Consider the following 17,084-nt stretch of genomic DNA (forward strand, 5'->3'; position numbering starts at 1 on the left):
TTTATTTTAACTGTAGGAATTTTTGTGTGACTCAAAAAAAAAATTTCCCATCTTAGTGGGATTTGGAACAAACATATTCTGTTTGTTTACCATGCTCATCCTACGTGTGTTTTTACATGCCTGTTCTCAGACAAGAATGTTCTAGGCACTCCCCAGCAACAGTGTGTCATAGACTCAGAGTCAGACCTGTCTATGCTCTACGAGGAAGTGAACAGCACAGCCCTGAGTGTGAGTTGCAGGAGGGCAACTGATTTAGGAGAGAGTTTGGTGGATAGAAAGAACACCAAAAAGGTTTCCCTTTGGTAGGAGGATCTACAGAAAGGAAAGTAAAATTGCCTGCTCTAGAGGAACTATAAAACATCCAGACTTAATCAGCATCTTTTGCAATCAATTTTGTTGTTACTGATTTTTGTTTGTTTGTTTGTTTTTCTTTTTCAAGACATGGTTTCTCTATGTAACCCTGACTGTCCTGGAATTCCCTATGTAGACCAGGCTGGCCTTGAACTCAGAGATCTGACTGCCTTTGCCTCCCTGAGTACTGGAACTAAAGGGATGCGCCAACACTGCCTGGCTTTGCAGTGGATCTTAAACAATAAGGCTGGGTGTTGGAGAGATGTTTACAGTCTTGACAATGGTAGTTCAAATACCAATATCACTTAACAAGACAGGCACTAAGAAAATGAGTACAATTCTGGCTTCAAGGGATCTGGTGCCCTTTTCTGGTTTATGTACACACTCCACACATAATCTCCCTCACATAGACAAGTAAATAAATGAAATTAACCTTAAAAAAAGACATAGGTTGCTTGGGGATGTGTGAGATCTGAGTCTTCCCGATGTTCACTGACTGGAAGCCGACAAGAAAGGAAGGGTACATCTAGGGACCCATGCCTCTTGCATTCTGAGTGCCATCATCTTTACACAGCTTCTCTGCCTCTACCTTCAGTTCAAGGTAACAGTGCAATCATTCCCTCTATCTATCACTGGCTCATTGTCAGTTTCATCTGGTACTGTCCTGTTCTGATAGTTCTATTCTCCTCCTGACATCCTCTGTCCCTTTGTTTGAGATATTTTTGTTTGTCTTATTTGAGTTGGCATTCTCTTCCAAGGCCAGTCAGGTTACTACAAAAACGAACTATAAAAAGCCCTTAGTTCATCAACTAAAGGATGTCATTTAGGAGAAGAGAAAAAAAAAATCCTCCCTTAGTGAAACTTCTCCTTTCCTCCCACTAGTGTTGCTTTGGAGCTGCAGTGAATGTCAATGAACCAGGATCCTTGAAGAACACAAGATAGGGAAACTTAGAAATGTGAGACATCTCAGTGTTGTCCAGTGTGCTGGTTACTTTTCTTGTGGCTGTAACAAACACCTGGAAAATGAAATGGGGGGGGGAGGATATTTATGTTGGCATACAATTTGAAAGACAGTGCTTCGTGATGGGAAAGTCAGAGCAGCAGAAGAGTGAGGTGGCTAGTCGTGCTGTGTTTACAGTCTGGAAGCAGACATAGATGAATAATGACGAGCTAACATTCTCCTTTTTATTCAGTTTGGGTCTCTAGTCCATGGAATCACACCACCCTATATTCAGTATAGCTATTCCCTCCTCTATTAAATCTTTTTGCAAACATCCTTAAATGTATACTCAGAGGTACCTTTCTATAAGGACTCTAAATATAGCCCAGTTGACAATCAAACACATCCAGAAACCTGCTATCCAACTGTGTGTGTGTGTGTGTGTGTGTGTGTGTGTGTGTCTGTCTGTCTGTCTGTCTTTCTGTCCAATTTCTACTTGGGTGCATATGTAGCACACAAGTACAAATAGAACCCCCCACATACTCTACCTTGTTTTTAATATAAACAAGCAAACAAACAAACACACATACACAATTTTATTTATTACACCCACAGATACACACAAAATGTTGTTTATGTTTTGGCTTTGGAATATGCTGGCAATTATACCAATCACTTTCTGTTGAAGGAGATTGCCATCTTAAGAATCCTTTCTCCTTTTCAGTATGTAGAGTAAAAGTCCAAGTGGAATTTTCACTTAGCCTAGGATGCATTTAATTGATAAATGAACTCCGGCTACTTGTTTTATAGTGCTGTCCTTTATTCCTTCAAAATATCAAGGGCATGAAAATCCCAATACATTAGGAACTCTGGCAAGAGAACTCAGCATTATCTCATAGGACCTTTGTCAGCCAACCAGGGAAAAAGAGAGAAACCACTGATCTGATTTTAAAGTCATCTAAAAGATGATATGTAAACTATACCATGTCATACAGTGAGGTAGAGATGTGCATTGATATCAGCTTTCTATGTTGGATCATCAGCCACATAATATCGACGTCATTTCTAAGATGTATTAATGGGCTACCATAAAGGGTATTCACTTGGTGACTTCCAAATCTGTCTACTAGAATCCCTTGAGCTAACACAGCTGTCTCTGGAAAGGGTAAAGTCTTTGGTCATTATAAGAGGAACTGTTAATAGTTAACTAAAGATAATAGTCTATGGAACAAAGAACAAAGACAGACAAGATGAGGAGAATCTGATGTGTAAAAGAGAAGGCATGTAAGGATTTGAGAGGTAAACCTTGGAGACTATGACATTCCTTTTATACCCTACTTAAGATACCAGTGATTCTTTCAGGGTGTCTCCAAGGCTACCACCTTGGCCCAACATGGGTCTCCATCTCTTACCTTTTTCCTAGGTAGCAGGTATCAAGGGGATATTCCTGGCAAACAAGAAGGTGGATGACCAGGTGAAGACATACATCACTTACAACAAAGGCAGGGATTGGCGTCTCCTGCAAGCTCCAGATGTGGACCTGAGAGGAAGCCCAGTGCACTGTTTACTGGTCAGTTCTCCAGCCCTATGTAGAGTTCACAGGGCAGGTAGCTCCCCTGGGGATATTGTATCAAGGGCTCTTTTCCTTCATTTGGAATTTGTCTAGTGTTGAGCAATATTAGGAGCACAGGGCTGTAAGCTCAGACCACTACATGGATTGACTGAAAGACCAATTGCACAGGTTTTCATTTGTAAGAAACAATGTCCTACAGCTGATAGTAAAATAAATATGTGGACAATGAGCCTGAGTTTATTAATAAAAGTGCTAGATAGGACTCAGTAGGGCTAACTCATATGTTAACTGATAGATTTGTCAGTGCTGAATGGATGCCATGGTAAGCAAGGAAGCCCAGCAGGGTCAGGCTACACTGAACTGTCAGTTAACCTATTAGCTTTTGAAGGTCATTGCTATGAGAATGTCAAGGCAGAAAGAGTGGGGGACATGATGTGTAAGATGACATTTTTGCTTCAAGGTGCCTTGATGTAAAGATAATTAACCCTAATAAAACCATCAGGTCCCTGTTAGTGGATGTTTGCACCAGAAGCCATTCTTATATCTTAGATATGTGACTGAGTTTATCCTGAGACAAAATTGTCTTCTTCCATATATTCAAAGAGATTTATTAGCCAGGTGACTTCTAGAGATTGTGTGAAAAATCTAGTTAAAATCATGTCTAAGTTAGAAAGAGCCACTAAGCCACTACCATTTTGTAAGTTTTAGTCGAATTCTACACTTTATTTTGTTTAGTATTTTCTGTGGCCTTAGTTTGGCTTCTAGGAAAGTCACACAAATGTCTGCCTATTCATTGGAACAGCTCATGGGATCACTGGTTGATTCTCTTTCTCTCTCTCTCTCTCTCTCTCTCTCTCTCTCTCTCTCTCTCTCTCTCTCTCCTGTTGAAACTTGATGATTCTTTATCTTACTCTCTTCATCAAATTTTCTCAATGTCTCAATTTGTCTTTGTCATAATTATTTTTATTTTATAGGTTTATCTCTATATATCACCAAACCCGTTTCTATACTAGGCATAGGCATAGGAAAGTAAATGGAAATGAGTCCAGTCTTCAGTGAATTTCAGATCATGGTTTAAAATGTTCTAAGTAAAATTATAAGTAGGCTTAAAACACACAAACACAGATGCAGACTATGGTGTGAGAAACTTATTGAGAACCTGGACTTTGTCAGGTAGTTTTCCACTTCATTCTGTTGGGTTTGATGGTTCCTATCATATCTGGAAGATATTCGTCATCCTCTTGGAAGGTAGGGTCTACTAGGCTTCCTAAAGCTAGCCATGAACTAGACCTTGAAGGCTAGATTGACTGCAGAAGAGGGCATTTGATACTAGGTTAGTAAAAGGGAGGAAGGATCTAGGGTGATACTTGGGACAACTTCTAATGTATAAAATGCTGGATTCATCAGGCAGATGGGTCTGAAGTTCAGCATCCACACTGCTGCTGTCCCTAGATGATACCTATCTGCAGCACCTCTTATCATGCAGGGCAAGGGTATGGCTTGAGTTTCTTGAAATTAAACTATTTTCTTCTTCCTTTTAGCCCTTCTGTTCCCTACACTTGCATCTGCAGCTCTCTGAAAACCCATATTCCTCTGGAAGAATCTCCAGCAAGGACACAGCGCCTGGACTTGTGGTTGCCACGGGTAAGAAAAGTTCTCTGTAGTTGTTTTTCACCTAAGGCTTTTGGGATAAGGTTTGTGGCATTCTCGTGGGTCATGGATTCATTTGAGCTTTAGATGGAAACTTCCCAGAAAATGAGCAAGATTGTTCAATCCTCAAAGCCCATTCTAAGAAACTGAGATGCTAAGAGCTTTGGACAGTCTTAGCTTCTAGGTTAATTCATCCTGTCCCAAAGTCCCAGAGGGGTCCTCTGCATCTAGTGAAAGGCCAGCATTCCTGTCAAAGTCAACTGACTGATCAGAGAGACTGTAACATGGAATTCTTAGTTTGAGAAAACACTCAGTACAAACTTCCCAGCTCTCCAAATATCAGGAAGGGCAGTTTTCTCTTTACACAGAGGATACTTTACAGAAGGTTTCACCCCAGAGCTGTTTTTAATCAGGAGGTCTCTGGCGCATGTAAAGGTTTGTTTACACATGATTAAGCACTTGGCAAAGAGCCTGGGGGAAGGGGCAGAAAAACTTGAGTTTGCAACATTGGAGCCATTGTCCACTGAGCATCAATCAAAAGTGATGATACAGCAGCTCTCAGATGAAATGAAAGTCTCTGGGGAATGTACCTGGATTAGCATGCATCTGATTTGCATACACCTTTTAAGGAATACATTGTACTTACATAAAGTAAGACAGGCTTCTAATCTTAGCACTTACAGCTCTGGTATCAGGGAGCATGCCCCACCCCCAGCCCTAATGAAAGCACAGGAATTCACATTGACTTTCTGAGGATATACAGTCCTGTTCCACCAATCCACTACTCTTACTTCTGGATCCCCTGTTCTTGTAGAAATGGATTCCTCCTCCAAAGCTCCAATCCAATCAACTTTCAATCACTAACAGTCACCAAGCACTTTAGTAAACTCAGTGGCTAATAGAGCCTGCTGCCTTCACAGACAGCTTCACTTCACTCAGTGTGGATGACTAACATCACTGTTCTCAGAAGCACCAGAGAGTGAGCTGAGTGATACCTACACCCAAAGTCCATGAGTTAGTGCATCAAGGTCAGGGGCTATTGGCCTATCTGCCTCTTATCAAAGTCTACAGGAGACCCAAGGCTGGAACAGAATATATACTTGGCAACAGTGGTCACAGATCAAAGTAGACATCTGAATGTTTCTAATGACAGCCCAGTATATTGCTCAACTCAACCACTCTGAACTTTTGTGTTTTAGTTGGCAAAGTGGGGATAATAGAGCTAACATAGCTAAATTTAGGATTAAATGAAGGGATGAATTTCAAATGCTTTCGAATGTTCAAGATCTATTGGCTATTCTGCATAAGATAGCTACCATCACCCTGTATTCTTGATGTCAAAGTTGTTTATGCAGGAGAAGAAGGTAGTTTGTTTTTTTTTTTTCGCTTTCAATGGAACCCATAATTCTATGCTTACATCATACATGCGATACAATTCAGGAGCCTGTTATCCTGTTCTCTAAGCTTAGCTCTGACACAAACTTATTAGAATGGTGAGTTTGGCTTAGTTTTTAACTTCTGAACTTCATATCCCCATTTGTAAGACAGAACTGGTTATCTTCCTTATGAATATATAGAGAAGACCCATCTATAAGAATGGGCACAGTACTCAGAGTAGGTGACAGGGTATGGACCCCAATCATTTGTAAATTAGTCTAATGCTATGTCTTTAATGAGTTAGCAGGCATTCAAGCATTAAATGTTTATTTTTGAATATTTAGTCATATATATCAAGATTTACTAATTTCTTTCCCTTGCGCATAAACTCTGGAAGCTACTTTCCTGCCATGGAGTAGTTGGAGAGCTAAGAAATAGACAACAAGATCCTGAGATAACTAACATGCTGGTTTTTGCTTCTGCATACCCAGCTTCCATTACTTTCCTGGCTTTCACTGCTGTGCAAGGGGGTGGGGAGTGTTCTTTAAATACCTACCTTCCATTCATGCTTCTATTCCCTCTCTCTGCCTGAGAAGCTCTGGGCTCTGTCTCCCACCCTTCCTACTTACTCTTCCCTTCTCACATTGTCTTGAGAACTGGTCTCAAGGAAACTGTGGATAAATGAGTGCACTGGGGTTCCTTCACACCTCTTGTTGAGGACCTATCTGGAGAGTCTAATGGTGACTTTTACCAGAAGCATTAGGATTTCCAATATCCTGAGCATTGACTCCTACTACTAAGGAAGAACTTGCAACTCCATAGCTCACAGCAGTATAGTCTGAAAAGCATCTTCCTTTCCTTGGTTATAGAGCAGTGAGCTAGATGAGAGGATGGCAGCTCTCTTCAATTCACACATTCTGAGACAGAAAGCAAATGGGAGGCAACATCATGGCCAAGCTCACAATTGTTCCTACTGCAGAAAAATAGTTGATTCTGTAACCATCAAACACCATTCACAAGCCACCAACTGTGCCACCTCCATGTCTAACCCATCCCTGCACTGCTTCCTATAAACTCGGAACACGCACACCTCATGCTGCCCCATTTCTCCATGCAGTTGGCTATATATGGTTTTGCTTTGTTTTGCTTTGTTTTGCTTTGCTTTGTTTTGTTTTGTTTTTCTACTGAGCTCTTGGCATCCCTGTTTGTATAGGACCTTTGGCCATCATCTGGGGAAGCATTTCTAACCCAGAGTGCTCCAGAATTCTTTCTCTTTATTTCACAATTGTTGAAGGAGCCAAGAATGGTTGTAATGACAGGAAACAGACAAAAGAAAGTTTAGTAAAGAAAGCTACCTCAAATGTCAGTAGAATCTTGTTTGTTTACAAACTAACTTGTTGGTAAGAAATATCCCTGTTTTCCTGTGCCTCTTTCCTGATTCCTAGATGCCCTTCAGACAGCTATAGCTATGGTACCTTCCAGTGTGCTCAGAAACCATGCTTCCTAACCTTCTTCCTTTCACTTGGCTAGTGAAACCCTTTAGTCAGGTCTTCCTTCTCTGACATCACCCAATCTCTTGCTGTTAGAATTGCCAATGGCGTCACTTCAATACCGAACACAGCCAAGCATAAGATCACACTGGAAGCATCTACTCTGTTGCTCAATCCAGAACCTAGTTTCTGGTCCCTACAATTGGTTTCTTAGGATGTTCTTCAGATGATGGAAGATACTTCTGAATACAGACTTTATGAAGTAGCCTTCTTATCATCACAGAACTGTCAAATCCATCTAGAGAGGCCTTTAAAGTGAGGCTGGAAACATCCGAACCAATGTCTAATGAGGTTAAGAAGCAATAGAATAGATTATGAGGGGCCATGGCAAATACAGAGCTCTCTCTTCCTCTCCCTCCATCCCTTCCTCTTTCCCTCCCCATTTTTCTCTGTAGACATTATTGAAATATCTAATGGATTACTGTACACTTGACAGAACATATAGCTACCATATTCTTTTAACCAGTGTACCCAGTAGTGACCGTGGAACCATGACTTTCTCCACCTTTTTTCTTTGAACATTTTGGCTGCTCTCCCTTATACCTGTGCCTAAAGAGTTGAATTTCCAGACAGATTTCTATCTCTGCAGTGGCTCTCAGCGCTTCTTCCCTCTCCTTTTACACCTACTTCCTGAGCCCTAAGCACCGGGGTTATTTTTGGAAGCTAGAGTGTCAAAACAAGTTGGCTAGCTGTGTGCTCCTTGAGTCTGATGGGAGCTTGACAAGCTGTAGAGCCTGGCTTTAATTTCTCACTTTGAAGTATTAAATGTCAGGAGCTCAATTAACATTTTCATTATTGCATTTTTATTGTGCTCTTATTTAGGTTACAGATGTGTGGGAGCTAACATTCCCTTTCTACTATGTTTAATGAAAAAAATACCAACCAATATGATGAACTCTTAGATGTTTAGGGGACTGTTTATTTATTTATTTATTTTTACCTTGTAAGGGAAAAGGATGTTTGTCCTGGTTACAGGCTTTATAAGGTCATGTCCAGCAGTGCCTAGAATTCCTCCTCATGCAAATGAGACATCTCCAGCACCCTGGTCCAGGCCAGTGATATATACTCACTGCAATAGCCCCTAATCACTCCCCTCCAAAGGTTTAAATAGCTTTTGTTCCCTCCAGTAAACTGAACCAGTTCTCTGAAGCATCACCCTAGTGTGTGTTGTTTAGAGGTGCACTCACACTAACTGAGATCCTGTCTGCCCCCTGCTGACCCTGCTTAGCTTCCCAACCTATAGTCCTGTCCAGTGTGCAATGGGCCTGGCTACCCTAAAAGTAGAAGCAGACAGGGCACTTTGCCAGCGTCATTGTACACCACTCATGAGCAGTTTGAAATAATCTGGGTAGTCAGAGTAAATAATTCTCATGTTCTTCAATATCTAGTTCCCGAGTCCTACTGTGTAAAAATGAGTTTGTGTCACATTGTTCACTGGCTTTTCTCATAATGGGTTTTCCCCGCTCTGGATTTTTACTGTTAGGCGATCTTTAGAAAAAGTGTTCAAGAATTAACCATAAGCATCCTTCCGGGAACCTTTACTCTGATGCTCCTCCTCTAACCCTGAGCACACTTAAAACATAAGCTTCCTGACAATTTCAAAAGATCATTTTATGTTTCAGGTAATATTGGCTCCGAACTCTCCTATACGGATATCGGTGTGTTCATCTCCTCTGATGGGGGCAACACATGGAGACAGGTGAGCAGAAGATTCCGAGAGAAGGGGGAATGGTTAGAGGAAAGTCTGCCAACATCTCGGCTTCCTGCAGATTCCTAGGCTCCTTGTGACTTTGTAGTTGAAAAGTCTTGAAGGAGCTATCCAGTTTACTGGATCTAACTGGCAGCTTAGAGGGGTCATGGTGAGTGGGAGGAGACCTGGACCTGGAAGAGGAAAACATTGCCTTGTGTTGGCTGGTTATATAGTCCCTTCAGCAAAATGTATGTAACAGCCTCTGGATGCTAAATGTTGTTCTGGTTCCTGGGGATACACTGATGGAGCTGTTTCTGTCATTAGTGTGCCAAGGAATCTTGGCATCAACTTCCTCCATTGGCTTCTTTATCTTTAAAGTGAAAGGATTAGAATGTTGAAACCAGAAAAGCCATGGAAGTCAGCGATAATTTAAGAGTTCTATAGGCTCAGCCATCAGTAACTATAAGACAGCTTAATACACATATAACTACAAGAAAAATCCATCTAGTACCTCAGAGGGATGATAGCAGTGCCCTACACAGCCATTGTGTATTTGATATATGCTGAGTGTGAACTGCATTTTTTACTTAAGTTTAATGTAGGTAGTCACATGTGACTATTAGTCAACACAGACATATTTAATGTCAGCAAGATATCAGGCAAAAGCTTTAAGATTTGACATTCCTTCCTTGAATGAGTTCAGATTTAAATGGAGGAAATAACTTCACATAAAGCTAAATATAGTTCAGGGTGATTGTATTATTTTAATGGTCTGATGATCATGGGAAGAAGAAGGAAAAGTTAGTTCTATTGGGGAAACTGGGAAACAAAATTAGAGATGATGTCTTACTGAATCTTAAAAATAAAATTTCTAGCTAAGGAAGAGAAAGGAAAGGCACCAGGCATCTTGATGCAGATGAATTCACCATTGGGTATCTTGCTGGTCATGCTCCAATTTGGGTCACCAAATTAAGTCTGGCATCACCACCACCAGTATCATCGTCACCTTCTCTTCCAACAATGCCACGACCACCACCAGAAAAGTATTTAACAAATGCAACAGTTATTTTAAGTACTACATAATAGACAATGAAGAATATGTCAGATCCTTCTCCAAAGGCTGTAATCATGTGGCTAGAGAACGGGCATATGAACAGGCGTCAACTTTCAAGATATAAGATAATCTATTGTAAGGACAAAAAAAGAAGTCAGAATCTGTAAAAAACAAACTCATCCAATATAAAGAATCATCATTGTTTAAGAACCTAAGGAAGTACCACAGATGGCCAGGTAGCCACAGCTACATTCCTTTCCTGTGCTATTACAATCTTGACTTGTTTCTCCTCTTTCTCAAATTACCAGAGCTTCTACTTTTCACATCAAGGCCTGGTTAAGGAAGACTTATCAGTGGTCAGGAAGACAATATTAGGATGAAAGTGTGAGGACCACTTTCTCTTCCTCCCTGATTTTAGTCCTGCATCCCCATCACATTGATATCACAGAGCCATTCTCTGACTAGCACTGTAGACATTGCTTTTCCATCATATGTGAATCGCAGCTTTGAGTTCACTGCCTGTTAAGACTAGCCATTAGTAAGGCATTAATTTTTTTTTTTATCTGAAAAGACAAATGTGAAAAGAAAGAATTCCAGGACTAAGAAGGTTACTTCTTTGCAATGTTCATTTGTACAGGAGATCATGTTATTCCTATCTATTAGTCTTCTTCTTATCTATTTATTTATTTATTTATTTATTTATTTATTTATTTATTTATATGAGTACGCTGTTGCTGTCTTTAGACACATCAGAAGAAGACATCGGATACCATTACAGATGGTTGTGAGCCACCATGTGGTTGCTGGGAATTGAACTCAGGACCTCTGAAAGAGCAGTCAGTGCTCTTAACCACTGAGCCATCTCTCCAGCCTCCATCTGCCTACTTCTGCTTACACTTGTCTAGTCCTCTTCCTCCAAGTCACCATCCTAAGCTCTATATCTAGGCCACATGAGCCAGCACCAGAATTCCCAATGTCTTTTTTCCTCTATGAACTCTGAAACTGTAGGGTTTTTTTGTTAAATAAATACTGTCCTTGCTTCAAGCTAGAATCACACAAGGCATAAGCTTTGGTATATGTAGAGTTAGATCTGAACACATCTTCTTTGAGACTCTTGTATTTTGCTAGTATTTAATAATCATCTATAAAAGATGGCGATTGGAAACATTGAATCAGTGAACCAGTGAATGGATAGGTTAATAAGATATGGTTGAATAGCTCAGGTACTGGCTTGTTGTAAGACCACGAAAGAACCATATTTTAAGGCATATTTGTAAAAGTGGTTCATGGGCACCAAATTTGGGTCTTCTTCCAACTTGTAGAATAATCTAGGCCATAGTGACAAGGTCTAAATATTCAATTTTTCTAGGGTTTGGAGAAATTCATTTTTGAGTTCTAGATAAATAAACATTAAAAAAGCATAGAGGCAGAGAAACACAGATCATAGGAGTAACTTATAAAGAAGCAAAGATAGGGAAATTTCTTTGAAATCATCATCTTTTTTTGGGGGGGGGATGGTTACCTAGTTGAGAATGTACCATATCACCTCACCCTCTTATAGAATATCACATGACTAGTGGAAAATGTCCTACGAATGCCATTTGAGTGGAATAAGGAGAGCATCTGTTCTCTGTAAGTCTAGTTTCTCATCTATAAAATGCAGATAATCCTTGACAGACTATCTAATGGGATGACTGGAAGGCTCAGAATCTAAATGAAACAATGTGTGTGAAAGACTGCAAACTGTTAAGCACTGCAGATGTAAAACATTCCTATGATTGTTGTTGTTCCAGATCTTTGATGAAGAATACAATGTCTGGTTCCTAGACTGGGGTGGTGCTCTGGTGGCCATGAAGCACACACCTCTGCCAGTCAGGCATTTGTGGTAAGCATGGCTCCCTACCCTACTACCAAGCAGCTCCTTACTGTAGATGGTTGGCACAAGTTATTCTGAATGGCTTTACATTCTCATTCATTTCCTCACCAGCACACTGTTTTCTTAAAATATCCTTATATCATCTACTTCATAGGTAGCATTAGTATGCCAGATAATTCAGATGGGGCATGTGACAAATGGTAGTAAGAACGGGTGGTAAGGTAAGGCAGAAAAGAAGAGAAGGACCAACAAGCCCAGGTAGCCTTGATTTGGAATACCAAATATGAGAAATGAAAATTGCTCTGAAGGGATATTTGGGTTCATGTAACAGACCCTGAGTTCAGTTCTGAATAAAGTTCAGTTTATGATTCTATGGCTGTTCCATCATTAGATGACATTTGAGCGTGTATATGCATCTAAAGATCAAGGGAGGAAACTAAGCTGATTGATACTCTAGATTTGCCACTGTAAATAACCGGAGAGTAGTTAAAGCCATTGTGTGGGCTTAACACTGTAAGAGGGTCTGGACAATGAGGGGAAACCAGGAACTCCAGTAAGAAGAGCCTTGGTGAAACCAGTCTTTAGATAATCGAGAAATAGCCAAGAATGCATAAACCCATGAAAATATGTCTTCATGAATGCTAAGGAGATAGATGATAATGGAATCAAAATCTTTAATCAGATCAAATCAGTTATGGAGCAAAAAGTACTAAACCCACTTATGGCTTGGGAAGCCGTTATTAGAGTAAATTTAAAATGGAAGTGGAAGCCGGGCATGGGGGCGCACGCCTTTAATCCCAGCACTCGGGAGGCAGAGGCAGGCAGATTTCTGGGTTTAAGGCCAGCCTGGTCTACAAAGTGAGTTCCAGGACAGCCAGGACTATACAGAGAAACCCTGTTAAAAAAAAAGAAAGAAAAAGAAAATAAAACAAAAAATAAATAAATAAAAAGTAAGTGGAGTTGGAAGATTTTGTAGCAGTTATGTATGTATGTATGTATGTATGTATGTATGTATGTATGAATCTATGAATGAATAAATGGTAGTGTAATTGGACTCAGAAAATTTATGCTAATTCATTAATGAGGACAAAGAATGAAGTAAGAATATATGTTGAGAGGATATAGTGACTATTTAGGATTTTGACAAAGGGTAGATGAATGTCTTGTATATAAATATCTTGAAGAGGAAAGTTCATATTCAGCTAAACAGTTGTTTGTGTGTGAGGCTAACCAAAGTGCAAATGGTAGCTTTTACCCCGGCAGAAGCTGAAGTCCAGCTTTAACCAGGGCTTTGATTATCAGTAAGGCCAACACTTTTAGAGTAAGAATTTAGTGGAAAACAGCTGGCTGTGTCTGAAATTGGGTTGATGCCCTAGTGTCAAGTCTTATCTTAAGCCACTTTAATAAAGACTTTCTTCAGTTTGTGATTTAAACCATATGGAATTGTCACGTTTAGGTTGAAACATGCTAAAATGTGGTCAGTCTCATAGAGCTTCATTAGCACAAGGTAGAATAGTCATACTATTTTACAAGAAGATTATATAAATAATCTTTAGTGATATGTAGTGTTTCTTTCAAGAAAATTGCTAAGGGTGAGCCTGTGAAAATTCCCAATATAATTATCATCCATTTACTGCTTAATAATAGTCTGGATTTTTTGAAGGAATGTTATATTCCAGGCACTATTGTAAGCTGCTCCAATGAATTATTCAGTTCAACCCTACATGTATAAGTATTTTTTTAAATCACCAATATAATCATTTTAAAACACAAGTACATTAAATACCTTTTGCAAAGTGTTAGTGCACGGGTGATAATTGGAGGGACCACTGTAGTTCCTGCATGTTAACTGTTGATGTTTTTTTAAAATTAGGTATTTATTTCATTTACATTTCCAATGCTATCCCAAAAGTCCCCCACATGCTCCCCCACTCACTCCCCCACCCACCCACTCCCACTTCTTGGCCCTGGTGTTCCCCTGTACTGAGGCATTTAAAGTTTATACGACCAATGGGTCTCTCTTTCCACTGATGGCTGACTAGGCCATCTTCTGATACATATGCAGCTAGAGACACGAGCTCCGGGGGTATCGGTTAGTTCATATTGTTGTTCCACCTATAGGGTTGCAGATCCCCTCCTCCATTGGGGGCCCTGTGATCCATCCAATAGCTGACTGTGAGCATCCACTTCTGTGTTTTCTAGGCCCAGGCATAGTCTCACAAAAGACAGCTATATCAGGGTCCTTTCAGCAAAATCTTGCTAGTGTATGCAATGGTGTCATTGTTTGGAAGCTGATTATGGGATGGATTCCCAGATATGGCAGTCTCTAGATGGTCCATCCTTTCATCTCAGCTCCAAACTTTGTCTCTGTAACTCCTTCCATGGATGTTTTGTTCCCAATTCTAAGAAGGGGCAAAGTGTCCACACTTTGGTCTTCCTTCTTCTTGAGTTTCATGTGTTGATGTTTTAGGCATGATAAAGAATACAGAGGCTGTGACGTGGTTCCAACCTGATGAGAGATTAGAGTTGATATATGGATTTAGATGACCCCAAAGCAATGTCTGTTATAAGATGCTAACTGGGTAATACTAGATAGGGGTTTTCCTGTAGCAGGTGGCATGAAGCTCATGTTTGGAGGAAGGATGCTAGGAGCTATAAGCAGAAGTGATGAGAGGCAAGCTAGAGAAAATGAAAATCTGTTGAGGCTACAATTCAGGAAAAGTACAGAGTGCTCAGAAAAGAAAGGATGGGAATTGCAAAAGGGGGCAGGATTGAGAAGCCACTAAATGTCACTTCAAGGTGTGAATGTCGGGCTGGTAGGAAATCCCTCCAAGTATGAAGGCTCCTTGCTATCTGTTGTTGTTGTTGTTTTTAACTTGCTTTTTGGTTTTTTTGTTTGTTTGTACAGTTGGTTGGTTGGTTTTTTGAAGGCTATGGGAGTGTTTTGTAAAGGCTTGACCATGTCATTATCTTCAGGGTTTTCTTATAAAAATGGCTGACTAAGTTTTGCTTCATTCAAGCTTTTGAAACTCAAATATGGTTCCTTCCTTACAAGTTCTAATTAAGTTGCAAACTCAAGGATTTTTTAAACTGTATTTTAAGATGAAGAAAGATTAAGTAAACTTGTGATTTTTTTCTTATGGACCTCAAACTGACATTATTTTGCATACAGATGTGTATATATGCACAATATAAAAGAATTACCTTATTTAACCTTGCCCAATGGTATAGAGGTTCTTTTGTCTTTTGCTTTTTAAATATGATTTGTATTTTATTTTCATGCTTTAGTTTTTTGAGATAGAGTCTTATTGTCAAATGTATAGCCCCAAAATTATAATTCTCCTCCCTCTGCTTTTCCCAGTTTTAGGATTACAGATATGACCCACAATGCCTAGCTTTGTATTTGTAAACATATAGAGGTTCTTCTTATAGTTAAATAATAACTACATTGCTTTGCAGAGAAAATAGGAATCATAAAAGAAAAGCTGGGGAAACTTTACCTAGGCTAACAAGGCATGGTATTGCCTACAAATTGAAATGATATGTAACTAGATAGGCATGAACATGTAACAGTATACAGATCAACTCGTCCATCTGTGACCATGTAGCTTTGGATGCATAGAGATTAGAGCCTAAGGACCATTTCAGGTAAGCCCTCCGAGATCCAGTATTACCAGTGTGTCTTGGGAATGTTAGAGGGAAATGAGCCATGGAGTTCTACTGAATGCAATTTTCTAGTGAAAACTCACCACGGACAGGGTGTCTAACTGGCAGGTGGACTGAGATGGGTTGGGGTGGGTTGAGGAGTGATAATTTGATGAGCCCTGACAGGCCGTTCCAGTCTCCCTTTAATGTGATGGTCTTGGAAACAGAAAGGGAAACATCACCTGGCCTTTGGTGTTGTTTTGTTCATCCATCCATGGTTATGAGCACCAGCGCTTTGTTTTGTTCAGAGAAACATTTCCACGAAAGCAAAAGTTCTAGCCAGTGCATGCCTCTGAGAAAGAACATTGCATGTTCTGAAGGACTTCCAGGTGTCCTGCCTGTGCACTAAGATAAAAGGAAGCAATCTGCCTTACCAGGGGGAAGAAAGCTGACTCTCAATGACCATTGGCCTCTACTGTTGTGTTGGACCTTAGGAAGGATGTTGGTTATTTTTTATTCTTCCCTCATGTCAATACTATATAGTCAAAGACACATAGATTATTAAAGGATGCTACAGGGACTATATAATGCAACATTATATCTTGTATAGCAGATTATTTTCTGACGCATTAAGAGAAACCACATGCCAGGATAATAAAGCAGTAAAGACCTGTTAGTAAGTTCTCAAGACAGAGAATTCTCGTCTTCTGCCATGGCTTTAGTTAGGGGAAAATGTTAACGCTGAGCACCAATGGACTGGCATAGGATTTTTGCCCAATGTCCTAGCTATATAGACTTTTAGAACTGTGTAATTGGAAGGATATCTAGATATTTCTGGTGTTAGCCATTCTAAGTTTTCATGAATATATAAATATACAACTCAAAGAACTATTTCCAATTCATCCATTTGTCTCATCATTGACTGCTTATTGTATATCTCTAGCACTACTAGATAGGCTGAGGTACACAGTAGATCAGAACAACAAACAGGAGAGCTTATGTTCTGTATGTGAACATTAGACTATTATTTAGAGTAGCATCACTGGAATGTAAAATTATGTTTCCTTATTTTCTTTAAATACTGACAGGTTCATTCATGTATTCTCTCTAAATTCATTCATGGGCATCATCTTGCTTTTATTGTGAATAACCAACATCTTCCTTTAAATATGCGAAAAACTCCTTGCTAAAAGAATAAGCTAGGATGAAATGGAAATTAATTTAGTTTTCAGCTGTTGGGTTTGTTTTGTTTTTTTTTTTTTTGTTTTTTGTTTTTTTGTTTTTTTGTTTTTTTTTTTTTTTTGCTAACCATGCTGTCTAAAATTTATATAATCTGTTTGTAGACCAGTTTGTCTTCCACCTTAAATCACACTGTTTG

General features: G+C 39.7%; 1 protein-coding gene across 1 annotated transcript in view; it reads left to right on the forward strand.

The window, feature by feature from the left end:
- Positions 1 to 17,084, forward strand: part of Sorcs3 (sortilin-related VPS10 domain containing receptor 3) — a 599,481-nt gene that overhangs the window by 495,479 nt on the left and 86,918 nt on the right. The window contains exons 10-13 of the mRNA NM_025696.3: positions 2,715 to 2,861; positions 4,406 to 4,508; positions 9,064 to 9,140; positions 11,979 to 12,070. Coding sequence (NP_079972.1) covers positions 2,715 to 2,861; positions 4,406 to 4,508; positions 9,064 to 9,140; positions 11,979 to 12,070 — 419 coding nt within the window. The remainder of the gene's footprint in view (positions 1 to 2,714; positions 2,862 to 4,405; positions 4,509 to 9,063; positions 9,141 to 11,978; positions 12,071 to 17,084) is intronic.

Source organism: Mus musculus, chromosome 19, assembly GCF_000001635.26.
Source record: "Mus musculus strain C57BL/6J chromosome 19, GRCm38.p6 C57BL/6J".
Taxonomy (NCBI): Eukaryota; Metazoa; Chordata; class Mammalia; order Rodentia; family Muridae; genus Mus; species Mus musculus.